This window comes from Barbus barbus (assembly GCF_936440315.1).
Source record: "Barbus barbus genome assembly, chromosome: 30".
NCBI lineage: Eukaryota > Metazoa > Chordata > Actinopteri > Cypriniformes > Cyprinidae > Barbus > Barbus barbus.
In genome coordinates this window covers 24,729,087-24,756,668 of record NC_136758.1, presented here as the reverse complement: position 1 = coordinate 24,756,668, position 27,582 = coordinate 24,729,087, and the positions used below count along the sequence as shown (strand labels likewise).

The 27,582-nt window shown below is 39.0% G+C and overlaps 3 protein-coding genes across 6 annotated transcripts in view; all 3 read left to right on the top strand.

The window, feature by feature from the left end:
• Positions 1 to 71: 71 nt before the first annotated feature.
• LOC306850844 (MAX gene-associated protein-like) lies at positions 72 to 24,300 on the top strand. Of its 4 annotated transcripts, none has more exons than XM_079386764.1 (25): positions 72 to 236; positions 4,418 to 5,570; positions 6,065 to 7,877; positions 8,351 to 8,423; positions 9,030 to 9,140; positions 9,238 to 9,357; positions 9,460 to 9,552; positions 9,670 to 10,301; positions 10,412 to 10,706; positions 10,910 to 11,100; positions 11,310 to 11,414; positions 11,503 to 11,539; positions 11,684 to 12,102; positions 12,222 to 12,471; positions 12,665 to 12,973; positions 13,795 to 14,097; positions 15,370 to 16,103; positions 16,212 to 16,375; positions 16,564 to 16,609; positions 16,729 to 16,848; positions 16,952 to 17,063; positions 17,227 to 17,760; positions 17,862 to 17,987; positions 18,077 to 18,199; positions 19,776 to 24,300. In XM_079386764.1, exons 2-25 carry the CDS (start codon positions 4,483 to 4,485, stop codon positions 20,666 to 20,668), a joined length of 8,691 nt encoding a protein of 2,896 aa, XP_079242890.1. In that variant the 5' UTR covers positions 72 to 236; positions 4,418 to 4,482; the 3' UTR covers positions 20,669 to 24,300. The 4 variants fall into 4 exon arrangements, with proteins under 4 accessions (XP_079242890.1, XP_079242893.1, XP_079242892.1 ...); XM_079386766.1 differs by having other exon boundaries at positions 88 to 236; positions 6,068 to 7,877; XM_079386765.1 differs by having other exon boundaries at positions 161 to 465.
• LOC306850845 (type-1 angiotensin II receptor A-like) lies at positions 21,983 to 24,300 on the top strand. Its single transcript, XM_079386768.1, has one exon. It carries the CDS (start codon positions 22,886 to 22,888, stop codon positions 23,993 to 23,995), a length of 1,110 nt encoding a protein of 369 aa, XP_079242894.1. The 5' UTR covers positions 21,983 to 22,885; the 3' UTR covers positions 23,996 to 24,300.
• Positions 24,301 to 25,318: 1,018 nt separating this feature from the next.
• Positions 25,319 to 27,582, top strand: part of LOC306850650 (mitogen-activated protein kinase-binding protein 1-like) — a 64,273-nt gene continuing 62,009 nt past the window's right edge. The window contains exon 1 of the mRNA XM_079386396.1: positions 25,319 to 25,802. Coding sequence (XP_079242522.1) covers positions 25,689 to 25,802 — 114 coding nt within the window. The 5' untranslated portion in view covers positions 25,319 to 25,688. The remainder of the gene's footprint in view (positions 25,803 to 27,582) is intronic.

The following is a 27,582-nucleotide window of genomic DNA, read 5'->3' as shown; positions in this document are numbered from 1 at the left end:
GGAAGCCATGATGACGTAAACAAAGGCGTTAAGTAAACGCATGCGCAGTACAACCAACAAGCCTCATCAGTCAGGGCCAGCGCCTGCGCATACGTCCTGACGTCACCGCACGCACGCAAACCTCGGAGGGTGAGACGCAGGGTGTAATAATGTGAGAAGGGAGAGAGAGAGCAAAACAGCATTAACGAAGACAGGAGAGAGAGTATGCATAATAATGCATTTCATATTGACAAAAGGTAACAGTCTAATCCGGATAAAGCTGTATATGTTAAAGAAATCGAAAAACCTGGCAGAGCAAGGGTGTTTTTCGCCAGAGCAGATCATCTCTCAGCACGCACGCATCAGATTCGCCCGCCATTCGAGATGTTTCGACGTGCACGCGCCATCCGCGCCAACTTTTAGTTCTCGGGCCTATTAGAGACATGCGCCATCGACGAATATAACTCGACGCCCGTTACACAAAAGGTGACTCAAACTCCATTTCTTGACTTTGAATGGACAAATAACATTTATGCACGTCGGTGGCTGCCACGTTTGCGTACCTGTGAATTAGGTAAATTAGGCAGACTAGTCATGTTGTTTTGGTAAACTACTAGTTCACGAGCCTTCTCGGTATTCACGCGCTCGTCGCGTTACAAATGCGTTTTATTATCGTAGATGTCTATTAAAGAGTAGACTTGTTTTGCATTTGAAAAAGCATGGCGCTAGGGTCATTTCATGGCATTGTCGATGCATATTTTTATTTAGTGTATTTTCCTTTAATATTTGGCGGTATACTGCACTAAATTATAAATAAACGTACTGAGCATCTTACACCTTTACCCTCATAGGAAACTATTTATGATTTATTATAACACAGATGCAGCATTTACGCTAACTATTGCTTACTAGCCATTTCATTTTAACGCTTCTGTTAATAAATAATCATTTATTTTATTATTGTAACAGTATTTATATAAGTAAATTGCATATCCTATGTAATTAATAATGCATTCAAAATGTTAAAATATTTGGTCTGAAACTTCTATGTGTTTCCGTGTATGTGTATAAATGGAAGGTCTTACACCTTGATGTGTAAGAAAATATTTAAATAATGCTTACATGGAATGAAGACTTGTTACAAGTAGCCGAATAAAAGTTGTTTTGTTGCATAGACTTTATCTACTCATGGGGGCTGACACGTTGCGGTCACATAACCAGAGGAATATTAACGCTTACTATTTGGCAGTATGTACATGATGTGAGTGACCCTTACTTATTAAAAAATCACGTTCATCAAATGAGTCCCAGCTTTTAGCAAATTAATCAACATCTAGCATGTATTTGAGGAAAAGTGTAGCATTGACCACAAATTGGTGGGTTCCCCCATTCTAGTAGTGTAGCGAGTGTAATTACACAGCACAAAGAGTAAATAATTGGTTGTTGCCTGCTCATATTTTAAAAATAAGGTGCCATATTGTGAATATAATCATGCAGCAGAGTGACTATATTCGCAATGCAGCATGGTCACAATGCCTTATTGGTTTTAGAAAACGGTTACTTAGCTAGTAGTTGTTTTCATTATCGTTAGTAATTACCTAGTAATATTTATTGGAACATAATTTTAAGCAAATTAACATGACATGCTTGCACTTGACATAAGAATACATTGTTATAGTTCTAATCAATCAATCAGAATGAGTGCATTTATTACTGGCCTGATGAGTGCATTATATTAATTTGCTTGCACAGTCTATATTTGATGGGTATTTATTATTATTAAAGTGAGTACTGAGAATTTGAATTCTTTTGAAAAGCAATTTAAACATCCATACAGTCATACTCAGTAGTTATACTCAGTAGTTTTCACAAAAGCTTTCTATGATATCGCTTTAAAATAATTCTGTTCATATGTTCAGATTTTAGGTAGGTAACTAATTGTCATTTAGGGTGTCATGATTTAGTACTTTTAAGTTTTTAATAAAATGTTCTGGATGAGAAGAGCCAGGCCGAGTCATGTCACACGTAGGAAAAAACAGAGTTATGACAGATATAAATCTCAAGATGGCAATCCACAACAGTCAGTGTAATCACCATACAGACAAAAGTTAAATAAAAAGGTTTTTGCACTTCAAGAATGAACAAAGTAACATCTATGAGCTTGCAGGAAGAATGATGTTTATTATGCATTTTCTCTGTATGTCGCCTACATTTTATTCAACGAATCTAACATAAAGCTGCATACATAATGTATCTTCTAGACTTTTTTTAGGTTTTGCTTGGCTGCAAAATTAATGCAAAATATGTGCATATTGTCCCCATGCTCAGTCAACTGTGACACAGCTTTGCAGCTACTTCGTTAGCTGATAACTTGCCATGACTATTGCCTGAAAACTCAGTCACACCCAGTATTGTTTACATTTAAAATAAAAATGTTTTTCTTCATTGTACCATCCCGTTCACACCAAGAACGATAACTATAAAGATAACCATATTAGCGTCCACACCAGCAAACAATATTGTCTGTAAGTGCACACTCGTATGCTGCTTTTTATTATCGAGCTCGTTATAGCACGATTGATTCTGATTGGCTGTAAATGTTTTTATCGTTCATCAGCTTAAAAAATAGTTCTGAAAGTGATTCCAAAGATAATGGCTGCGTCCGAAATCGCATACTACTTGTGTAGGTACTACATTTGAATTCAAACGTACTTCTCGACCGTTAAAAAAGTACGTTCTATATAGTATGAATGAGGGTAGTATGAATAGAATTCGGACGTACTACATCCGCCATGTTCATGAAGTCATCTCATCGATTTACAACGGTTAAACTTTAATAAGTCAGCCGTTTACTTTGATTATTTTAAACAAGTGCAATTTAACCACAATGACAACGTTTTCCCTTGAGGTACTTGCACTTGAAAACAGCTGCGTCGCCGCTTTCCGCCATTTTTCGAATATGACGCCTCCTCTACCGTGGTCTCATGGGATAGTAAAGTGTCCATCGTATGCCTTCTACAGAATTCGGGCGGGAGTAGTAGGTCATCCGGGTAATTCTCGCCTACTGTTTTTCGAATACTATGAATTCGGACATACTACTCGCCTCGCATACTGTTTTTCGCATACTATATAGTAGGGAAGTATGCGGTTTCGGACGCAGCCATAGTTTCTCTGTGCCTTTATCCTTTATTTTAAAAAGCAAAGCAGTGTTTTCCATACATTGATTTATTTGTGGCGGCCTGCCACAATATCAAAACTGACAGCCACAAATAGATTTTCCAAAAAGCTTTGACTTCGTTGAATAAACATGAGCACTGCACGTTTCAAAATCGAAACGGTGCTTTTATATCACCATTTCAAAGGGCCCGTTTCCAGATGGTACTAAGATGCGTTTTCGGTGATTCACAAGTGAGTCGAAACAAATCACTGTTTTCAGCTTGTAATACTCCAGTAAATACTTATTCAGATTTTGTCAAGACACTCCTGGTAGCACTTAAATCTTTCTCAGGAGCTCCATGTATGGCCTGCGAATACTATTGAATGAACAAACTAATGTTCCACTGCTTACAAGCGAAAGGGAAAGCAACCGAATGAGAATAAGGAGGGCAGCTGCAAATTTGGTAGACACAACACATCCCAAAATTTTATGTCGACCCCTTTAAAACAAACCCCTTGTTATCAGATCACAGAAATCAATTTAATACCATGTGTAAAAAGGGCAAAGGTCACTGTTAGCTATGGACTGTTCAAGGTACCATGACAGTATCTTTTGTCAATTCCCCTTCTTAAGGCAGCAGATTTCCATTAAGTGCTAAAAGTATTCTTGGTATCAGTTCCTCCATATATTTACAGTTCCTCTTGACTTGAGTGCGACCAAACACCAAGACTTTTAATTTACCTTATTAGCCAGAGCCAGAGGTAGACTGTTCATGCAAAGATTCGTTCCAACCCTTCACCTGCTTGTAAATGTTAAGTGTACAGAAGCCTTTGATGAGCTGATTCAAGTGTGCACAAAACTCTGTTGTGAGGTGGAACCCTTCCAGGAGCAGGGTTGAATATGCTTGACTACCACGTCCAAGATATACTTTATGTCTAGAAGTTACCTAGGTGCCCTCACAAGTATTACCTTGAGACTAATGTAATAGGCCCTACTTAGAGGTCCACTAAGCACCATACACTACACACCAGTCTTGTGATTCAAATATTTTTCAAGCAGGGTGTAAACAGTTTGACAACAAACAAGGTAATGCATTTCTGGAATGTAATTGTTGTCCTCTCACATTTATGCGAAGAGGGCAAGCAGGACTGCATCTAACTAGTAGAGGAGTAATCTAATGTGTAACACAAAAACTGTTTGTAATGTACTTGTTAAGCTTTCCAGTTACTAGCTTTTAAACGTGTTGACCATGCCATGTCATGTATGTCTTGTTTTCTTAAGGATGTAGACCTGATATACCATGAGGTGAGAGGGTCAGAAGCTTTCCAGATGACTTTGTAACTCCCATGGCCGATACAGAGAAGCAGGGTGCAATGGTGCTTCATGAAGAGGGCGTGACTGCCCCAACACTGGCACTTCCCACTACATCCCCACAGTCCATCTTTGTTGTCCTTAAACAGTTGCCATCTGGTGATAGTGGGAAAGACAAGGGTAGCCTGATGGCAATAAGTGAAGCAAATGAAATGGTGAAATCTTCAGTTGGTTCTGTTCCAACAGGCATCCATCCAACATCATCCACATTTGCAGACACCAACAACATCATCCAGTCTGAGAACTTACCAGCAGATGCTATATGTAAGGGCATCACTGCTACACTGGACAACAACAGTATGTGGAATGAGTTCTATAGATGTCAGACCGAGATGATACTGACCAAACAAGGTCGTAGAATGTTCCCTTACTGCCGCTTTCGTCTCTCGGGAATGGAACCTTTCCAGAATTACTTGTTGGCAATGGATATTGTTCCAGTTGATAACTATAGATACAAATGGAGTGGAAAAGGATGGGAAACCAATGGGAAGGCTGAGCCTCATGTTTCACGTTTGTTTGTACACCCAGAATCTCCTGCTACTGGCCTACACTGGATGCAATACCCTGTTTCATTTTACAGACTGAAACTTTGCAACAACTTGGACCAGGAGGACCATATTATTTTGCACTCAATGCACCGATACCTTCCTCGACTTCATATCATACCTGCAGACAAAGACTCAGAAAACATTCAAGTTGACAGACCTAGTGTCGTAACTCTACGTTTTTCTCAGACAGAGTTCTTTGCGGTCACAGCCTATCAAAACCTTCGCATCACCCAACTCAAAATTGACTACAACCCCTTTGCCAAAGGTTTCAGGGACGATGCAGTCAATGCTCGATCATCTAAGGCCAAGAATGGAATGTCCACTAAGGAAGCAGAGAGTGAGCTCAAGCTAAGCAGGGAGATGACGACCTTGAATAATTTAAAAACTCTGTTCATGAAGAGAAATGCTGCTGTAAAGATCAATAAGGATCAAAATGTTCCCAGCCCTACAAATGGCGAAAGGAAAGCTATTGATGGCGACGCTCCCGTTGTAGACACAAATGTTCAAAGTTTGTGGTAAGTCAAATTTTAACAACATAAATTTGTCAAACAGAAGCAAAATGTTGCTTTACTATGAATCAAGTTTACACAAAAAACATACTCTACGCAAATGTTTGAATGCTTGACCAATGCGTTGTCCTGTTGTATGTACTTGACATGCATTCTTGCATTACAGTAGAAATAGACCTCAATACTCAATATAGTAACCTTCAGATTTCTGTGCCGTTAAGGTGGGTGTGGTATATTATTCAAGTAGCTAGCCATAAACATGTTGACAATTTATCTAACGTTCTCAACGAGATTCTTTTTAAGTGGTTGAGCCACTATTACATTAGTTGACCAGAAATGGAAAGATGTAGCTGTAAGTCAAAGTGTTTGAATTCACATACTTCCGTAGTGTGGGTTTAGGCTGCAGCCTGCATGTAAACATGTTTTCAGATATGGTACATATTTGCCAATTTTGACAAATGTAACATTTTTGTCTTGTTTTCTCTCCCGTTCTCTGACAGCAGCAAGAAGCGCCCATCATCATTGGCATTCTCAGACTTCATTAAAGGTGCTCATGTGAAAGTAAAAAGGTTGTCACTCGAGAATATAAAGAAAAATGGTATGGTCTTGCAAGCATCCACAACTTGCACAAGTGAACAAAAGGAGGTGATGGACATATCATCCAAAACAGAAAATATACTACAAGTTGTTAAAGATGAAACCGTGATAGGTGACATTCAGAGATGTAAAAGCACAGAAACCTCCTCAAAAACAGAGTTGAAAATAGATGAACACAAAACTGATAAGATTACATTGCTATCCAGTGACCAAAATAATGAAAAGGGGATGGAGACCCTTTCTTCTCCGGACACTGAAGACAAGTCTGAAGCAAATACAAAGAAAGCTTTACCACACAAGCGGCCAGAACGTGTACCCCTGCCACTCCTTGCTCAGTTTCTTAAGCAGAGAAAGTCTAAGACAAGACCTACTACACAAAAACCTGATGTTCCCAGCTCATCCTTAGACTCTGAAAAGTCCTGTGAACCTGTTCTAACCCCTGAAAACCCATCTGCCTTGTTGTCTTCCATACCTAGTGTTACCATTAACTCAGATTCACAACCAGTACTTACCTCATTATCTGAAATGGTTAAATTATCATCATCAACAACAGATGCAAGCAACATAACATCTGAGTCCACTGCGTTATCATCTCTGTCAGTAACTGCATCCCCCGTACCAGCAGAAACACAATTATCTGTTAGATTTTCACCTTTCCTGAATTGCAGTGATCCATTAAATGCCCCAAACACTACCTCTCCCTCCAAACCTGAATATGACCCAACACCTGACAATATCTCTAGTGTGTTTCATAATGCTGATGCTGTTTCTATGCCAGATCTTGACAACACACTCAGGTCTCAGTCAGACATTTCATCTCTCTCTACATGTGACATTGTGAATGACACCTGTTCACAAACTACACCTGAAGTTAACACTGATTCTGCTGACACACCAATTGTCCCTTCTGTCACTACATCTGTTTTTGATATTCCATCTAGTACAGACAATAGCATAATTCCTTTCCTGCAATTTACCTCAATTCCTGATGATGCTGAGAGTGATACTATTTCTGATTGTCTGTTAGACAGTTCCAAGGGCTCTTGTACTGAGCTTTTTTCAGAAAAGGTTCCTCAAAACACTCTGTTCACACATGAAGAATCTCTTTCCTTGCCATTAGACGACCCATCGTCCCCAGCCTTCTCCTTACCCAGCCCAGCTCCTTCTTCTCCTGACCCATTTCCACCAAATCTATTCTGTGAAAGACCAGTACCTCCTAGAAAGACCCTTGATTCATTTCCAGAAAGACTTTTGGATTGCACAGCTTCTTCCTCTCCCGACCTTTTCCCACTAGGTCTGTTCAATGACAGGCCTCTGCCTCCCAGAAAGATTCTTGATTTTGTTACGGATACAACTCTGGATGGAACTCTAACATCAAAAGAATCGTTGTCACCAAGTGTCCCCAATGGGCCAGAACAACCCAGTGAAACAATTGACTTGTTCTTTCAAAGTCAGTGCTCTGATAGAACAGGTCCTCTTAATGACGTGCAGTCTGCTGTTAGTTGTGAAACAAGTGTTTCTGATCACATCATTCCTGAACCAACTAAACAATCCTTTAATGGAAGCACTTTCAAGAAATCTAAGGCAAAACAGAAAAAAACAGGAAAATTTAAGTTCTTTGAAGATAATGAGGTGTTCGACAGACCCATACCTGTTCCTATGCAGCCCAGCCTGGAGGACGTTGAAGGCCAATTGTTTGTCTCCTTCATGTCAAAGGTAACATGTTAATTAACTTTAGAATGTAGAAAGGAAACTTAAAAGCAACCAGCCACCCTAAAATGAAAACTCACCCTTATTCCAACAAATCCATATGATGATTGTGGTAAGCTTGATGTCAGTGAAGTAATTTGCTTCTGCCTTTCCTGTAAATTATTATTGACACCAAAACTGGGTCAGTGTTTATTAAGTATATGCCATATTTGAAAATACAAATCGAATAACTGAATGCCTTCAAATATGATGTGGAGGGGAAGTTTTTAAGTAATGATTTGGAATTTGGCCTGTTCTTCATACAAATAAATTTTTTGTCAGAAGAATTTTAATTGATGGACAACTCTTACTTTATTTGCTTTGCTACTTTAAAATGTTTTAAACAATATTTTTTTTATTTTGTCTTGTGTACAGCGCAATTTCAATCAGTACATCCTTGTGACATTCTGTGTGGTTTATATACCTTCATTTTGAAATAGAAAGCGCTTGAGATTCACATCGGAGATGATGACAATTTGGCGGCTGCACAAAAAACCACAGAGAATCCTGATGGTAAGAATTAAATGTTATAGGAACACTCCACTTTTTTGGAAATAGGCTCATTTTACAACTCCCCTAGAGTTAAACAGTTGAGTTTTACCGTTTTTGAATCCATTCAGCCGATCTCCGGGTCTGGCGGTAGCACTTTTAGCTTAACTTAGCATAGATCATTGAATCGGATTAAACCATTAGCATTTGGTCATCAAGAATGCACCGTTAGCATCTCACTCAAAAATGACCGGTCATATTTTTCCTATTTAAAGATTGACTCTCCTGTAGTTACATCGTGTACTAAGGCCGACCGAAAATAAAGTACACAATGTAACTACAGGAGAGTCGAGCTTTAAATAGGAAAAATATCGAAACTCTTTGGTCATTTTTGAGTGAGATGCTAACGGTCTAATCCGATTCAATGATCTATGCTACGCTAAAAGTGCTACTGCCAGACGCGTAGATCGTCTGAATGGATTCAAAAACCATAAAACTCAACTGTTTAACTCTTGGGAAGTTGTAAAATGAGCCTATTTCCAAAAAAGAGTTCCTTTTAAAGTGTTGAGGATTTAAATTAATTTTTACTTTTATTTTTAATTTTATTTATTTTTTTTTGCTTTTAAACAGGGGGCAGCTATGAAAATGTAGAAGAAAAGATTGAGGAGCTAGAGAAAATCCTTTTATGTGATCTGAAAGTTATGAGGCACAGACAGGTCATTCATCCAGTGCTACAAGAAGGTTTCTGATTTTGAACTTCTTTATAAATATCACAATTGTATTACAATACAATATACAACATTTCAGTAAAGGTCTAATTAAAATTCTCTCATCATAGTTGGATTGAAGTTGAATCTACTTGATATCACTCTGGAAATTGACCTGCAATATCTGGGTGTGCAATTACCCATACCGCCACCTGTAGTCTCGCCTGAAGGAAGTTCAGCATCATCTCAAGGTAACACATATTTTATTAATATTAACAATCAATAAGCAAATAAATCATACATGAATTATGATTCAGGTTTTCATTGTAATGAGTGCATTGTTCCCTCTGTAGTCCGGTTTGTTTCAAGGACAGGAAAAACCACTGACATCACCAAAATTAAAGGATGGAGAGACAAGTTTTCTGGCTCGGGATCCCATACTGAAGGTATACCATTTTTATCAGTTATTCATTAAAAAGAACATGTTTTTAATATGATTTTAACTGTAACATAAAATGTTGAAATGATAATGCTGCTAAAAGAATATTGCATTTTATTTGCAGGCATGTCAAGCACAGATGCAGGACAGAAGAACCTCTCTGCATTTTGTAGTGACATGCTGGATGAGTACCTGGCCAGTGAGGGCAAACTGATAGATGAACGAGCTGCAACCTTATCTCAGGCTGATGTTACACCTGTAGCATACCAGCTACCCACTAAGAGCACTAGTTACGTTCGTACCCTGGATAGTGTACTTAAGAAACAAGTACCAGCTACCTTATCCACAACATCCAATAAGGTCAAGCCAACATTTAAGACCAAAGAGGAAAATAAATCTAAAAAACCCTTAAAGTCAAGTACAGCAAAGCAAACAAAACCAGTCTTTAGTGTTAACAAACCTGCTTTGTGCTCGAAAAAGCCACAGCAAAACAAGAAATCTAAAAATAAGAAAAGTTTGAGTCCTGAAAAGCCTGTTCTTGAAACTGCTGAAGAGGTAGTTTCTAATAAAACTCCCATGGTTGAAGTTTCTGGCTCCGCACCATCAAGTTGTGCAGCTGGACGTACTACAGGTTTGCCTAAGACTTTGGTGAAGCTGATGGATGTGGAAGATGGAGCAGTGTGGGAAGGCAAACATCGTACCTTTATCACAGAAGAAAGGGCAGCCATCGCACTAGCCACTCTTGTCACCGCTGAGGTACAAGTCAAAGTGGAGCTCATCTTAATGTGTAGTTTGACTGTCAATAATGACAATGTTCTTTAAGACACCTTACATTCTTCCTGATCTCTTTTTATTTCTGTTTTAAGGGGGTATCAAAAGGAAACCCTGAAGCCATCAGAATTATAAGACGACGTGCACCACCCTGCCTCAATGTATTCTGTAGGCTTGGCTGCGTGTGTGCCAGTCTGGTTCACTTGAGGCGACATCATCACTGTGGAAAACCACAGTGCATGTTGGGCTGTAGCTGCCTGCGACGCAAAGTTGTTGCACTTAAGACCCCCAAACAGGAGCAAAGTGCAACAGATGAGTCTGAACCTCAGGGAGTATCAGAGGAGAACAAGGCTAAATGGAAAAAGAAAAACAAAAAGAGAAAGACTTATGGTCCGTCTATAATTTATTGCAATAGGTGTACTATTATCATTACAAATATTTGTCCACTTTGTCTATTATTTTAACATAATATTTTTGTATCTTCCCAATATGCTTGTATTGCTTAAAAATCTGCTTTGAAATATGTGAAATTTGTATTGAGAAAAGAGCTATACACATTAAATTAACTGAGTTATGTTGCCCTTCTCCTGCAGTTCTGACAGATCCGGAGACAGCACCTGAACCGGCTAAGCGTGTGAGTACATTATGGGATCGAAAAAGTGACTGTTTGGATTCAGAAGTTCTTTTCTGTCCTCCTCCTCCAAGAGCTCCCACTCCAGCACTTTTGTCTCGAGAGCTTCAGTATGACCTGGAAATCTTTTTCAGTCCTTCAAAACAAAAAAGGGTGAGACACTCAGACTTACATTTTTAGAAGACATTGCAGCCATAACATCCGTACCGATCACTGTTCATTTAAACATGCTTTAATGGGTTAACTATTTCAGGAGAGATTATTCTTTCTGTAGTCGATTCCTTGTATTTCTCATTTTTCATGTTAGCTTAGTTCATTGTGTGTACACTTTTATATCCTAATTATTTCCATACTGTATTCAGGTGGAAGAGAGAAAATTGAATATGACTGAGGACAATATGGAGAACAAGCTTACATGTGCTCGTTCACGACCGTTTTCCTCTATGTGCCATGATAAACAAAAAATGGTGAGATTCCTACATGAAGGATGGCACATTTTTTGGTACATACCATGTGAAAACTTTACACTAACTAAACCTTTTGTAATTTTTGCAGGTTGAACAACACCACATCTCACAGGTGTCTACGCAAGGTCAGTTTTGCCCTAACTGATAATTAGTTAATAGCTAATGTAACCATGGTTTATGCAAACAACAAATTGTAAAGTTCAAGGAATTTAAAATGCCTTACAAAGCTGGTCCTTAAATTGAAAACCTTATTTTCCTTCTGCTCACAGATATTGAGGAGGGTGAGCTTGTACCTCTTAATTTGTCTGGCCCTGCCAAGCGGCTTGAGATCATATCTGAATGCAGTTGGGCTAGTACGGACACCAGAAATGGCATTATGCGGATAGTATGTGAGCACATGGCTCAGGATCGTTTGAAGCATCCTTTCTGGATTGGCAAGTACTTCATCCACCCAGTCTCCAAGACTCTACAAGAGAACGAGGATGGTTCTTTTGATACATACAAAGTCATCATCTCTCAGCCTGCGGAAAAGAAAACAGAAGATGAGAAGGTTACGCAAAACAAAGCTGAGCTGAAAAAGGATATAGAGACTAGTGAGGTGAAAGGTCTGCCCTTCCTCTCCAGGTGTTGCCCTGCAGGCTTGCTCAAGGCTGAGAAAAAAGCACCTGATGCTCCTGGACGGATAATGGTATGCATGCAATTATCTGATAAAACCATTTAGATGTATTTAAATTAACTTTGAGTTATGCTTATTTTCAAATGGACTAGAACTTGATCTTTGAACCCTGTGATCAATTGTTCTTGCAGGTTAATGGAAAGACATACCCACAAGCCAAATTAGAGCTGGGGAAGATGGGAGCTTTGCACCCTGCCAACAGACTGGCAGCTTATATTACAGGGAGAATATGTCCAGTCAGTCAGTCTGGACCTAACGTGGTAACAACATCAACTGTTACAAAGGCCTCTATCACATCCGTTCCGGTCTCGACTGTGTCCACAGTAACCACAGTTACAAGCACGTCTGCTTCTGCAGCCAAACCGGTCATCAAGTCTGTAGGTAAGTCAAGGAAAGGTTCACAGTTTTACCTCCAGACATTTTGCTCTCAAGGATATTGACCAAAATATTGGACATCCAGTATATTATCGAGCAGTGCGTAACACTGTTACATTTATGCAGCTTTACTGCATGTAAATATGCGTATAACTTAAGTAGCAGATTTAACCTGCTCCTTGATTTGTTTTTTGCACAGTGACCAAGCCCCCAGTGGGAAAGGTCTTCACCCAGTTTGTGGTCAACCACATCAACTCTCAAAATCTGACCAACACTAGCACCTCACAATTACAGCCTTCCGTTCCAAAAATTGTCATCCCCTCCTCCATGTTGATGATTGGCAGAGAGGCTGGGGCTCCTGGGGTGGCTCTTTCCCCTGTTAATGCAGGGTTGGTTACCCAGGTGTCTAAGCCTTCAGACTCCACAGGTAGCGCCAGTTTTCCCACTGTATCAAAAGTCCAAGCCCCTGCCATCACCATCCTCACTAAATCACCCAGCCTCCCTCTGGGTAAGCCTGGCTTCCTTGGTTTGCCATTGTGTGTCTGTGCTTCCCCCTCCAACAAAACCTTGGCCATGCATCTACTGGGAGAATTTAATATACTTGGCCTTCATATGGGTCTGTGCTTGTGATATAGAGCTTGCGGCACCTTTAATGTATGATGCTGGATCATCTTCCTATGTTTTGTGTACCCCTCCCATGGTCGTCTTTTATCATCATTTGTGACTGCTATTGTAGATTAAATCTTTTATGTGCTTCATTTGATGCCAAACTTCAACAAAACCTCCTTTTGATTTTGACATGACACATTGTATCTTAATGTTAGATCTTTCCCTTGCGCAGACCGACATGTAAAGATGTGTGACACCACCTTTACAGTGATAAAAGAAAATGTAAATTTATTTTGATTCATTCAGTATTGTGAAATATATGGTAATTGTTAAACATGGCCTGATTAACTTGTTTAAAGCAAAGCAACCAGTCACACATTTCAATTACCTGGCAATTTGTGGTCATATAATTTTCATAGACCATTTGCAATGCAACTGAGGTGAGCATTGTTCAACTTGATTGTAAATTCACAGTGACATTGTGCCAACTACTAATGGGAATACAGCAGCCAGTGTGAACGCTGCTTATACTTTGCATATTATATTAGCAGATTTGCTATTGAGAACATAATGTGTCACCGTCATCATTTGTTTTGATTATGGGCTAGTTTGGTGCTTTGGGCCTACTGACTTTATATACTTCACAGTGTCTTTGAATAATTTCACCAAGCCACCAAGCCCAATGTTTAAGTTGCCATAATACATTTTCCCTATTTTCAGGTGGGTCTGATCTAGCCCCAACAACTACTGTCTCTTCACCTGGATCAACCACTCCTGGAAAAAAGACAGTTTATATCACAGTTATGTCCCGTAGTACAGGTCTCACCAGTAGTGGTCCAAGGTTTACAAAGCCGGTCTCACAGACTCGGCCCCCACAGACCCAAAACCAAAAGTTGCTGCTTCAGGTGGTGAAGACCGCTGATGGCAACACATTGTACCGTAATCCTAATGGCCAGCTCTTGCAGTTGGTGCCTTTAAGTCAAATCAAAGCCATCAAACCCAGCCTCCTATCTCAAGGCCAACGTAAGTGGTTTCTTTAATGCCATATTAATTGGTTCTAAAAAAAACTGTGAATATAGATGTTTAACATTTACACATTTGGTAGACACTTTTATCCAAAGCCACTTTACATTCAAGGTGCACATTTACATTTTGGTAATCCTTGCTTTCTCTGGAAATCGAACCCATGACATTGTAGGGGTGGCGAACTCCGGTCCTGGAGAGCCACAGCCCTGCAGAGTTCAGCTCCAACTCAATTAAAACTCACCTGCCTGTAGCTTCCTAGTAACTGTTCAGACCTTGGCTGTATCCGAAATCGCCCCCTATACCCTCATTCACTATTCCCTACATTAGTCCACTCATATAGTTCACTTGAAGGAGTGAATGAAAATGAGTGAGTGAATTCGGACACTGAATGCACCGGAAGAACTGCCGCTTTTGCATAGTTTGCTTCCTGTTAAATAATCATTTGAAACGGGCAGCTCCAATAGTAAGATTGAAGGATTTATCTAGAACTCAGTCACGGAAATTATGTATAAACCCTAGTCAATTTACAATTAATTTTGTACCTTTGTTTTATTCCACTGTATTACGCCGTGGACGAGCGCTTCTAAAATCAATGAATGGATGATTCAGCTGCGGGCGCCATCTTCTGGTGAGACGTGGGAATTGACTCGGCGCGCTACTCTCGCAGTGCATTCTGGGGATTCTCTAGCCGTTGAGTGTATATCGGTTGTACACTCGTTTTTGCGGTGCATTGTGGGATTGAATGAGTGCACTCGAGAACATCCACTAAGGTTTCGAACACCACTTAAAATGGCCGAGGGTATAGGGGGCGATTTCGGGTACAGCCCTTGATTAGCTTGTTCAGGTGTGTTTGATTAGGGTTGAAGCAAAACTGCGGGGCTGGGGCTCTTCAGGACCAACGTTCGCATCCCTGCTCTATTGTTTGAGCTACAGGAACACATATAAGCCTTATATTTAGTTCAATAATCATAACTAAGTAAAGCTGTTATAAAATAGTTAAGAAAATTAACAACAGGTTATGAGCACATTTAGCCATTTTGTTAAATGTAAACTAAGTGTTTTCGAATAGCATTTAAATTCACTTTTAGTGGTTTAATTTGATAGTTTTGCTGGCAAACAGTGTCTAATATCAAAATTCATGTGGTCATTTTTGCACCTCATGGTCCAAAGATGATTCTACTCAAGTTCATAAACTTCTTTGGAGAAATGGCAAAATATGTGTTTTATCCCCAAAAGACATTACATTAATTATTTTTTTCCCCCCTGCAGCCACCTTTATCCGTTTGCCCGCACCTACTGCAGTCAATCCAAAAAAGCCTCAGGGTGGCAGCGCCACCATAGTCAAGTCTTTCAGCCCAATACCACAAACGCAGTCAAAGCCTGCTGTCACTGTACCAGTCTCTGCATCTTCATCTATGAGTGCCAAGCCGGTCACACTCACTTCATCCAAGGCAATCTCATTGAGCAGCGTTCCTTCTACCCTTAAAGTTGTTCCAGGTTTTCTGGGACAGTCTGGCACTTGTACATTGAGAATTCTCCCACCACATCCTGTTCAAAACACTGGAATTATCACTCCAACTTCCTCCCCTGTCCTCCCATTGGTTAAGCATGGATGTTCAACGCTATACAACCAAGACTCCACTAAGTCTGAGACCGCTATTTCTGTTAGCTCAGTTTCAACAGAGGAGGCAGTCGGTCATGTCCGTAACCAATCTGAGATGGATCCTTCTAATCAAAATAGATGTGACAGTTCTGAACAAATAGCAGAAAATATATCCGAGCTTCCATCTTCTGGTGCCTCCTCTCCAAAACCCAACCAGTTTTCTGGAGGTGGTTCGAGTTTGGCTGAGACTGGTAACAAAGCTAATCCCAAAGTGACAGAAAAAGATTTTGACATAGCTCCAGTTTCTGACGAGGAAGAGATTGGTTCGGACGTAACAGAATTAACTGATGACTCTGACCTGTACAGTGACGATGACCAAGAAGATGCATACAGTTTGAGTGTAAGAGCTTTGTAAAATTGACTCTCTTCACCTTTTAAGAATAATTTTATGTAGATCAACAAACTTATATTTTTTGTTCAGGCTAGTTCTATTTTTCTTGTTATCCAGGATTCTGATCAAGTGGAGAGGATGTTGGATACAGATGGTTTGGGCTCTGAGATGAAAGATTTTGCAGAGGTGGTGGTCGATATTGAGACCGTTGAAGAGTCTGCCGAGGAAAACAGTATTGCCAAATTTCGAGCATCTGCATTGAGGCGGAATCAACATCCAAGGTAATGCACAACTGATTAACGTCTGATTATGTGGAAGTGTGGTTTGCATTATTTTGATGTTTTTGTTATTTGACCTGATCTACGTCTACACTACAGACACATCTGGAAATAGATGCTTTTCTTATGAAAAATTAACCAATTCCTGTCCTCAAAATCAACAAAATTACATTATTTTAAATGTTTTGCAGAAACTGGAGGCACATTCATAATAAAAGTTTGGAGGTGAAGGTCAGGGTAAGTTTTATCCTCTCAGTTTCACACATTTTTTCAAATGACTGATCCAACCCTTTCTATGTGTTTTGTAACACGTGTAATATATTTCATGCATTGTATTATAAAACCCGTTTCTGCAGAGAGTGAGGCTGGAGAGAATAAGGCGCCGCACACTTAAAGAGTGCTTTCTTAAACTTCAGGCAACACTCGGAAAGCCTTCAAAAAATTTTGAAACCTCCAAAATGAGAATCCTTACAATGGTTTGTTGTTGGCTTTGCTTCATTTCATGCTTGCAAACGCATTGAAAATATTGTATAGTGTTATGTAATTTTTTTTCATCCATGTCATCTTTTTACTTTCAAGGCTCAAAAAGAGATTGAGTCCCTGGTTAAGCAGGAAGACCGCCTAGTAAAAAAAAGACAGAGACTGCAATTTAAGAGACAGTGTTACCTACAGACACTTTCACAGTTGTGTGGTAAGGCAGTCCTTCAGACTGTGGAATAATTATTTTCTTGCACACAAGTTATCATAACAGATCAGCAACATCATATTTGAGATTTTTTTTATATTATAAGATGTAATACGAATGCTTGAACATCTGTTTTGTTAACAAATGGTATATCTGTTTTTGTCCACAGACAAGAGTACAGAGTCCATCAGCCAGAAGCTTAATGAAATTATTGCTAAACAAAAAGACCTGGAAACCCAGTCTAAAGCAAAACAGATGAAGTCCCAGCTGAATGAGACAAAGCCCAAACCAAAACCTAAACTAGCTGACCTTGGAAGTAAACAGAAAGGTTTAGCATACCAGAACAAATTGAAAGAGGTTCCCAAACCCACCTATTCTCCGTCCAAACCGATGGACTTGAGTATTAAAAAACAAAATAGCCTGGAAAAGACTGAAACTGCTTCAAATTCTGCACCAACAGCCTCACCCGCAACCCTCGATAGCAGCAAAAACACTCTTAAAACTCAGGATAAAGAGAAAGGTAGCACATCTAAACCTCCTCAGCCATCTTTTAACTCCAATCCACAAAAGAAACCTGTCTCTCTCCCAAGTCCTATAAAACATTCCTCAATACCACGTGAGAGAACGCGGCCAAACATTCTCTCCCGTGCTTCATCCCAGGCGACACAAGGATCTCCAGTCAAAGAGCCTCTTTTAACTAATGGTTAGTCAAAGAAGAAAACGTATGCATACATTTGCCATGTTGACTTGATATGGTTGGAACTGGTTTTTGGATGTTCACACTTTTCGATGTCTCTTGTTTAGTGTGTATACCTCAAGTATTCCCTCTGATGAATACCATGGTTCCATGCAACCAAATCATAACCATAAACAACCCACTTCAACCGATTGGCATCACCTCAGTAGGGACACAGCAATCATCCACACCAGGTGTGTGTCTGAATAGGTCAAAGATGCTTTTAAAAATGTTATGCATTAAGTAATATCGATAACAAACATTGTGGTCTTTTTTTAACTAGGTGTAGCATCTGTATCCATAGTTCCTGCAGTATCTCACCCAGTTGGAGTGGAAAATCCCCTTCCATTATTGCAGCCTCAGTTTATCAAAATTACAAACGGTCCTGTTAATATTAACACACAAGGTAAGTTTCCTTGGCTGATATAGTCATATTTATTGAATCACATTATTAAGTTGACTACAAGTCAGTTCCCGCCAATGAATAAAAAATAAAAGGTAATTGTGAAACTTTCTCTCAATTCCTCAGAATTGTGATGTAAACTTGCAAGTGAGACTTTTAAAGTTAGAATTGTGTGATATAAACCTGCAATAGAGGTCTGACTGTTTTTTTAAGTCCCGCTCCTGCAAGGTTATATCCCGTACCCACCCGCTCCCGCGATAGTCACTCTTTGTTCATCTGCTGTCCGTTTTGAATAATTTTCTTTCCGACCCGACCATTTCCACTAAATTTAGATCTCGTTTCCAGAATCACATTTCCTCTACTGAAAGAAAGAGAGAGAGACTAACAAATAAGTGTAGTATGGACAAAATTGGATTTATTTTATTCGTCTTGTCAAGAGTCTTAAATTGACAGCAAAATGTTAAACAAATTTTGTAAGACATTTTGCTGCCAACACAGTAGGAAAAAAGTGTCACAGAAAATAAGGATCATGTACAAAAATTGTATTTCTTATTTTTATTTGTCTTGTCAGAATACAATTTGTTTAACATTTACAACACAATAGGAACAAGTGTAGCAGAGCGAAAGAAATGTAGGTTGTACAAAAATGGCCTATTATAATTTTATTCGTCTTGTCAAAATAGTAAATTCGTTTAACATTTTGCTGTAAACACTGTAGCCTGGGTAAAGTGTCACAGAGATAAATAAATAAATTCGACATCTGTCATTTAAAATTATAGGCTAAGCAAAATATAAACACAACCGAGTTGAACGTTCTTCAAGGACAGCGCATCCACACTTTGCTCCATCCTTATTCTGCTCTGTCACTCATCGACCAACTACCTGTTCTGTCTGCGGGCCTTATATTCACCACTGGTAGGCTCGCCTGCTCTGAGCATCGTTATTCACGCACAGACCCCGCAAATAAAACAAAGCACTGGTTCCTGCGTGCAGATAGTGCATAACAGTCCAAGTACAGGCTGTACGGGAACGGGATATTGTTAGACCACCCGCTACTGTTCAAATTGCACCAGAGTTACCGACCGCTACCGTGTTTTGTTCGGGAATTTAATCCCGCGTCGCAAGAAACCTGGTCGGGTCCCGGGAATGCAGACCTCAAACCTGCAATTCTGATAAGCAGAAGTCACAGTTCTGAGAAATTAAGTCAGAATTGCAAGTTTATATCTCGAAATTCTGACTATAGCATAATTCTGAGTTTTAAAGTCAGAGTTGGTCATTTTTCCCCTCTGAATTGGACATTGACTAACATTTGTGAGTATATCTCAGTTCTGAGAAGTCAGAATTGTAAGATATAAACTCAGTTGTGAGGAAAAAGTCAGAATGGCAAGATATAAACTAGATGACTATAACTCGGAATTGCTAGTTATATATCGCTATTCTGACTTTCTCAGAATTCTGAGGAAAAAAAGTCACAATTAACTTTTTTTTGTTTTTAAATTCAGTGGCAGAAATGGGCTTCCATACTTCAGTAATATTCATATGAGTAAAATGTCTTTATTTTACAATGCCTCATTTTCAGTGAATTCCACCAACCTTCCAAATATCACCAATGTTATTTCTCTGGTTCCACCGGTGAAGAATCTGGTAATACAACAGAAAGTTGGTAAGGAAGATACATCTGTTGTCCAGGCACAGCCAACATCTGTCCCTGCACCTGTGGAAAATCAGCAGCACTCCTCAGATGTTAAAATTCCAGATTTGGAGGAAAGGGCGGTTGTGGATGAGCCTCAATCCAAGGATGTCCCCAAACAACCTGTTGGAGGAGATGAGAACAGTGCATCTGTTACTTCATCCAACCAGGAAGGACTGGACAAGAAAGGTCCAGATGACAGCAATGATCCTGAGGATGAAAATCTACTGTCTTTGTTAGACGAACTTGTTCTCCTTAGCCAGCAGCTGAGTAACGAAGATGAAGATCAGAGGATTGTTGTGCCAGGCGAGGGACAGACATGTTCGGACAAGCAGGCAGATCCAGAACAGGATGATGACCGTGCTCTCAGTCCCTTGTTTCTAACTCTGGATGAAGATCTGATGGCTCCAGACTCTAAAGATGAAATCGATATCCCACCCAAAGTGGATGACTTGGTCAAAGTCATTTTTGGATCAGATTCACCTTCGGTTTCATCCGAATCTGGGGTTGCACCATCAACAAATGCTCAAAGTCCGCAAGCCTCAGCGTGCTGCGTTAAAGGTGATGCCCCTACTCCACCACCTCTGTTGCACATGAAAGCTGCATGTGAAGCTGCATCAGGTCAGTCAGCCAATGAAGGGACCAGTGTGACATGGCGGCCAATGCCTAAACTGGTTCCTCTTGGGTTAAAGGCTCAAGATGCTGTTGTGAATAAGGTGACCGGCTCCCCAGTTTTCAAACCGGACACAAATGAGGAAGACGTTCATAGAGTACAAATGTGATCTACCTATCTATGAATCAGGTATAGCTGCTGCTCACGTTTAACATGTTTATGTGCAGAATAGGAGGTTTTTTAAAAAATGTATTTATTGTTTGTTTCCTGTGTAAGTCCTGCTGCCGTGGGCACCACCTGTTGTGCCTCTTGTAAATCCAAAGATGTTTTGTTTCATTCACTTCACTTTGTTTTTTTTTTGAACACTCGAACTACTAGACTGGTTTTGCTAGCAACTGTGTTTCCACTCTTTGTGGCAATAGTTGTGATAGAAGCCGTTTACTCATTCTAACCTCCATATTGGAGCCATGTTTTTCTTTCCCATTGGAGTTCAAAAATAAAGTAAAAAGAAAACATTTACTTGATCGTTAAACATAGGATTGTTTCTCCCTTAGCACGGTGAAGGTGAAGCTGATCATTGTTTGCGATGGGGATTTTGTGGGATCATTAAGGCGGTTTTCCAGGCGACCTTTTAAGGAATAAATACATTTGCCCAGTGACTTTTAACAGTAAGGCCACTTCACTCTTGGCTGATCTCATTAGCAGATAAATTCAAATGTCATTGTCTTTGCATTAGTCAAAACTTACACCACTGTTGATTAAACCCATTACATCAATGCATGTTAAGGCAATAATAGATGTTAAATTCATTACAAACAGTCTGTGTTCTTGTTACAGAAAAGCTTGCTTATATACACAAAACTTTATATCTTATGTTGAGTGCCTTTCAAAAGGTTCTTCTATATGCATATTGGGACGTAGGTTTGTTGTCTTAGGGAATAGTAAACCTATAACAATAGCATTAGGAGTTTAGGAATAAAAGAAATGACAGTGTGTACCCTTCTGAGGTTTTATGTTTTTGTCTTTTTGTTTGGTTTGCAAGTAATAGGTGAAGTTTTGAGTGCAGTCAGTTTATTTCATTTGAGCCTTTTAGTTGTGAAAACCTATTTTCATATTCCCCACCTCAATAGCAACATAAATTACAATGTCTGAATCGTTTTAGTCTTGTAACACGATTGTCACATTAAGAGCGGTTATTTTCAGGAGATTCCTCAGTTTGAGCTTAAAATGTAGTAATCACTATGCAATTGTTTTGCTTTATATTTAGATAAAACGGATACAGACAAACTACATATGAACTACATAGGTTCTTGTATATATTTAATGCTACACTGGTTTATTTTGTAAATATGTTAGCTTGTTAAAATCTGTATATTGGCTGATATAACCTTTCTTGGATATTGTAAATATGTAAAATTGATTCCTTTTTTGTTAGTCTGTGAACTGTTAAAATACTTATTTTTTTATATGCTATAAATCAGTGCTCTCACCTTCTTTGTAAAAGGGATGAATGTCTTTTTGAGTCAATAAAAATGTACACAAGTCTGTGAAAAGTTAATGTTTTTAAAATTTACATTAACATTCATGATTTTGGGCATTCTGGTTGATTTAAAAAAGCAAGATTGAAAAGATGTTCTTCATCTTTTCATATTTATTTATACCCTGGCCTGTTCTAAAATGTGCTCCAATTGCCAATTAGAAGTTGAGCAAATTTTGCTGTTTAATACATAATACAGAAATTTAATGATGGAAAGTGAGCTTTAAAGGAACATGCTTAAGTTCATTAAAGTATATTTTACTCACTAAAGCATTTTTTTTATGCGCATGAATGATGGCAACAGTTACTCCAACAAGGTTGTTGGAAGGTATTTAAACAAAACTGGCTAAATGGATATGGTTATCAGTAAATCCCAGCAGTCTTAAAATAACCATATGGTCACTATTACATAATTCAGCCCAAGGTGCTTTTGGGAAATGTAGCCCATCAGTTGGCCACTATTAACAAGTTGTCCAAAAAAAATAGAAGTGTATCATTTGACATTTAATACAGACTTTAGACAATTACAGAAGCAGTTAATTATCAACTCGTGGTCTTTACCTTGCACATAACTCCCAAGAGCAAATGCGCATGTATTTCAAGGAGGGATCAGGGCTGATATACAGCAATTGACAGATAGGTCTAGACCAACATCTTTCAGCTTTCTCAAGGTAAGATCCATCCATTCTTTAATGCATATTTTGCTTGAGTTGAATGAGATGAGACTGAAATTGTGATTAAGTTTAGCATTCATACCAAAATGGTGCTGGAAGCTAAAATTAATAATTTACAAGAGTTGGGTTACTAATTTAGCTCTTTTCTCTTAAAAAATATATATAGACCAAAGAAATGTCGGCAGTAAACAGTTCTTATTGGGCTTGGAACTGCACCTACCCCAATGATTTGGCTCTTCCTTTGGTTCCCTACATGGACTGTCCCTCCAACCGCATGTACGCTTCCAACTTCATACCTTTTGTCATTTACACTCTTTCCATCCTTGGAACAATTGGAAACCTCTGGAGTCTGTGGGCTTGCCTGCGTCCATCCCAACCTTGGAGTATTGGGTCCATTGGTGTACTGAACCTGGCTCTATGTGACCTTGCTTATCTGGCCTCTATGGGACCCTGGGCTGCCTACATTAGCTCTGACTACCACTGGAAAATTGGCCATTCACTCTGCGTGGTGGTGAAAATCCTATACTTCGGCGGGTTGACATCTAGTACAATGTTCATCTGCGCCATCAGCACTGACCGCTTCCTTGCAATCGTCTTCCCTCTGGAGTCCCGGATGATCCGGACCCCTCGGAACAGCGCACTGGTTTCGGTTCTACTCTGGGCCATCACCGGCCTCTTCATCTACTTCAGTTATCCTAACATTCTCTACTGGGTCAGGAAGGATGGCATCCATGTGTGTGGAACAGTGGTGATATCCAGGTTTAGGACCACTGAAGCAACCTATAACCTTCTGTCCTATTACTCCATTCAGGTTTCTGTCCCATTGCTCCTCATCATTCCCTCCTATGTGAAGATCATTTCCCGGATGAAGCATTCACAGCAACAGTGGGGCCCAGGCAACATGCAAGGCCTGGACAAGACCATCTGGCTGATTGCCGTTTTCATTGCCAACTTCCTGGTTTGTTGGGTGCCAGGGCAGCTGCTTCACATCATCGCCTGTATCATTTTCTTCAGCTTGGATCACTGCAAAAACGCTTGCTGGGTTGCATGGGTGGTCAACCTGCTTTCTGAAGCCTCCCAGATACTGTACTGTCTCAATGCATGCCTCGATCCTTTAATTTTCCACATGCAGCAAGGCCACTGTGAACTGGTTGTGTTGGCAAATTGGTTTAGAAAGGCCTTACAGGTAAGTAAGAAACAAAATTTGGAAGGGCCTTCAGAGGAACCTCCCAGTGTGATCCAACTTCATGGTGGTTCCAAAGACAAAGGGCAAAACTCAAAATAATAAAAATATGAAAAAATTATATTTTAAAAGACCACCCACACTTGTCTAGTTACACAATTGTGAGTTGATGTATCTAATGTTTCATATTCTTGTGCTTGTGTTTTCATGCTTTGTGTGTGTGTATAATTTCCTATATTGTAACCATTAATGTAAGATTTTACTAATATAGTTGTTATAGATAAAAGGTGTATCTTGTATCTGTGCATGTCTGACTCACTGTTTCAAATATCAAAATAATTCTATCTAAATTTAAATTGCTCTAAAGGTGGCCATATAGTATGTGCTAGCCAGGTTGAGTTTACTGTTGAATGAAAAAAAAAAAAAACCTAAGGTAAATAAATCCTAAGGTACTTGGCATCACTAGATGGCAGGCTTGTTGTAAAAAAAATATAGATATGCATCAGCCGTAATTTAGTCCAACAAATAGCTTAAATGTTAATTTGTCAAACCTTTTTAACTTTTTTTTTTTTTTACCAACAAAGGTTTAGGGAATGAAGTGATAAATCTGTTGAATTTTAAGCAGTTGCATTTGTCATTCAATTACTGCTATTTTCAGTCTGAATGGCACAGCAGGCTGAATTTGTTCTTTACAAATCTTTGTCAGCCATAAATACACTTCATTGTTCATCATGCTCCTGATTTTATGACATCTCCTTGTTGTCTTTCCATTAGAGTACTTGGAAAATGTATATTACAAAATTTATGTGCATGGAAATCCACATGGATATATCACAGAATGACAGGTCTAGACTGGAGAATTGCAACCATGCAGTGTTTAACCATTGCTGTAAAATGCAAAGGGCATTCATGCAGTAGATGTATGACCAGCAGGTTGCTGGTTTGTTGCTGATCCAAGATGGTACATTTGCGCTTGGATCCGTTTAAACCAGCTACCAAGTTGCAAAACGGAGTTACTATCTCAAAATTAATATTATAATGCCACAATTTTCTGTTCTGCTATTAGTCCTATTATCTGCATACATCAAAATAAACAATTTGCCTTGAGTAAACGAATTGTCTACTACCACTGCAGTATCACACAACAGCGCATATGTGTAGTATAATCCACCTAACAGTCATGCGTGATGTGTGTATTTAATGTATACTATGGCTAAGGCAATATTAATATTAATTAGGTCAAGCACTCAAAAATTCGTGTTCTTTTCGGGGTAACAAACCACGTCATTTCATTCATATCCAGGACCCAAGCGTTCCCCCAAAACAGAACTCGTTCATTGCCTACCGTCAGCCTTTCAGCCAATCAGAAACGCTGACTGAAAGAAACGTCGGTTTGCATAATTAATATTCATGAGCCAAGCCTTTACAGTAGTAGGATTTTTAAATACACACATCGCACCGGTGAAGGTATCACTGCTGGAAGTGATTCGACCGGCTCGCCGTCAAAAACTGCTGACTCTAAACACCAAACATGGTCCATTTTAACAAATGGAGGTTAGTAAGGAGCGCGTCTCTCACCGACAGGACTGCCGCACGGGATTTAAAGCTCCGATAGTGGCTTGTGATGACGGTGGACTGGTTTAATATATGAAAAAACAAGGCTGTGAACAGATCATGGCTTGTTTTAAACGCGCATCGTTTTATTGATTACCGAATGTGACTGTAAAGCGAAGGGCTTCAGCTGCCCCGTCGTTTGTTTGCTGGAAACATTGACTCAACAGCACAACAAATCAAGATGACAGTGGAAAACACAACTATCAAAAGTCGGATTAAAAATCTGCTCCGCTCGCCCTCCATCAAACTGAGAAGAAGTAAAGCTGGGAACAACAAAGAGAATCTCAGTAATAAGGTACAGAGCACTACTGCATGTTTGGAAACTGTATCTGCAGTTGTGTGCAAATGTGTCTTAACAGTATAGCTGTGATTTTCTACAGTTTAATGCAAGGTTACAGAGAATTGGCACTAATATGTCAGATTCTTTCCAGGGTTTGTTATGTAAAGGCATACTGTGGCTCTGTCAGACTGTAAAATTCACTGACCTATATTTGCCACATGTCACAAATAATTTCAAGCCCTGGTAAACGGCATGCTGGGAAAATATAATGTACAGTAAAAATGTAATGTAATACAAATTGTTGCTGAGAAAATATATTGCACAAATATGCATTGCGATATACAGAAACCCTAAGCACATATCTCAATCAGTTTATTGTATTATATTACATTGCGTTGGGTGCCGTTTCAGTTTGGGGATTAGGGTTAATTGCAGCTTTTATGCAATATATAATATAATTCAAAAATAAATAAAGCAGTGGTCAAGTGCATTTTGTGAAAATTTCATATTCAAGGATGCAGTATTTTCACAGATAAGTGTGGATAATTGTAGATTTTCCACCTCAAACTCTAATCTCGTCATTGTTTCAAATGTGGCACTTTGTATATACACACATTGTAAGTGTGGAATGCATGTCTTGTTCTTTGAATATATGCAACTGCTCTTGTTATTGTAACTGTAACTATTATTGTGTCAGAGTAGTCATCCCTGACTGTTGCATTCCATTCAGATTGCCTGTTTACTGCTGCAGACCCTTGGATGACTGTACTTCCCTTCCATGCACAGGAGCCCTGTGACTTTATGATTGTTAAGACTGTTTTGAAACTGAGATGAACGCTTTGAATAACTCAGAGACCAGAGCTGCATATGATTTGTTGCTCATAAATTACACACAGTTGTTCACAGTAGCACATGCATTTTCAGTAGTGCTGTCAAACAATTAATCGCATCCAAAATAAAAGTTTTTGTTTGCATAATACATGTGTGTTCTGTGTATATTTATTATGTATTTGAATACACACACATACAGTATATATTTTGGAAATATTTACATGCATACATGTCTATATATTCATATAATTTATATTATAAATAAATATTTAATATATATTTAAATGCATGTGTGTGTATTTATATATACATAATAAATATACACAGCATACATGCATATATTATGTAAACAAAAACTTTTATTTTGGATGCGATTAATCGTTTGACAGCACTATTTTCAGTAACTAAATCCATGTCTATATGGAATGCTTTGCTAGTCTATATTATGGCGTTCACAGTGCTGCTGGCTAAGGAATCACTGGTATTAATGCTCAACTTATGCCCCAGCTCACATATTAAACTTATTAAAAGATTATTAAAGTTTATTATTAAAGAATAGTTCACCCAAAAATGTGTGTATTTCTCTGATATTATGGATAGAGAACTCTATTTTGACCATATTTTCATCCGAAGCAATAGTTTGAGGTTAAAAATGTCATAATGATGGATTTGTTTATTACAAACATGTAGCTTTTCACTTTAATTGCTAAATTTCTCCAAATCTGCTCCGATGAAGAAACAAGCTCTTCTACATCTTGGATGGCCTGAGAGTAAAAAAAAAAATCAGCAAATGTTCAAGTTTATGTGAACTGTTCCTTTAAAGGAGAGGTGTGCTATTACCTCTCTAAGTGATCAGATATATGCTTTTCGCTTGGATGGTGATACATTTTGTTCAGTACACTTACAATGAAGGAGGGACCCAAGCCATATTTTGGGGCTCAGAATATAATAAACAGTTTTAAAT

Excerpts from the sequence above, each read along its gene's own strand:
- LOC306850844 (XM_079386764.1), top strand. The coding sequence starts at position 4,483 with ATGGCCGATACAGAGAAGCAGGGTGCAATGGTGCTTCATGAAGAGGGC. Across the intron at positions 9,358-9,459 it reads AAGTTCAGCATCATCTCAAG|TCCGGTTTGTTTCAAGGACA; the intron begins GTAACACATATT and ends TTCCCTCTGTAG. Across the intron at positions 16,610-16,728 it reads GTTTGGAGGTGAAGGTCAGG|AGAGTGAGGCTGGAGAGAAT; the intron begins GTAAGTTTTATC and ends CCGTTTCTGCAG.
- LOC306850845 (XM_079386768.1), top strand. The coding sequence starts at position 22,886 with ATGTCGGCAGTAAACAGTTCTTATTGGGCTTGGAACTGCACCTACCCC.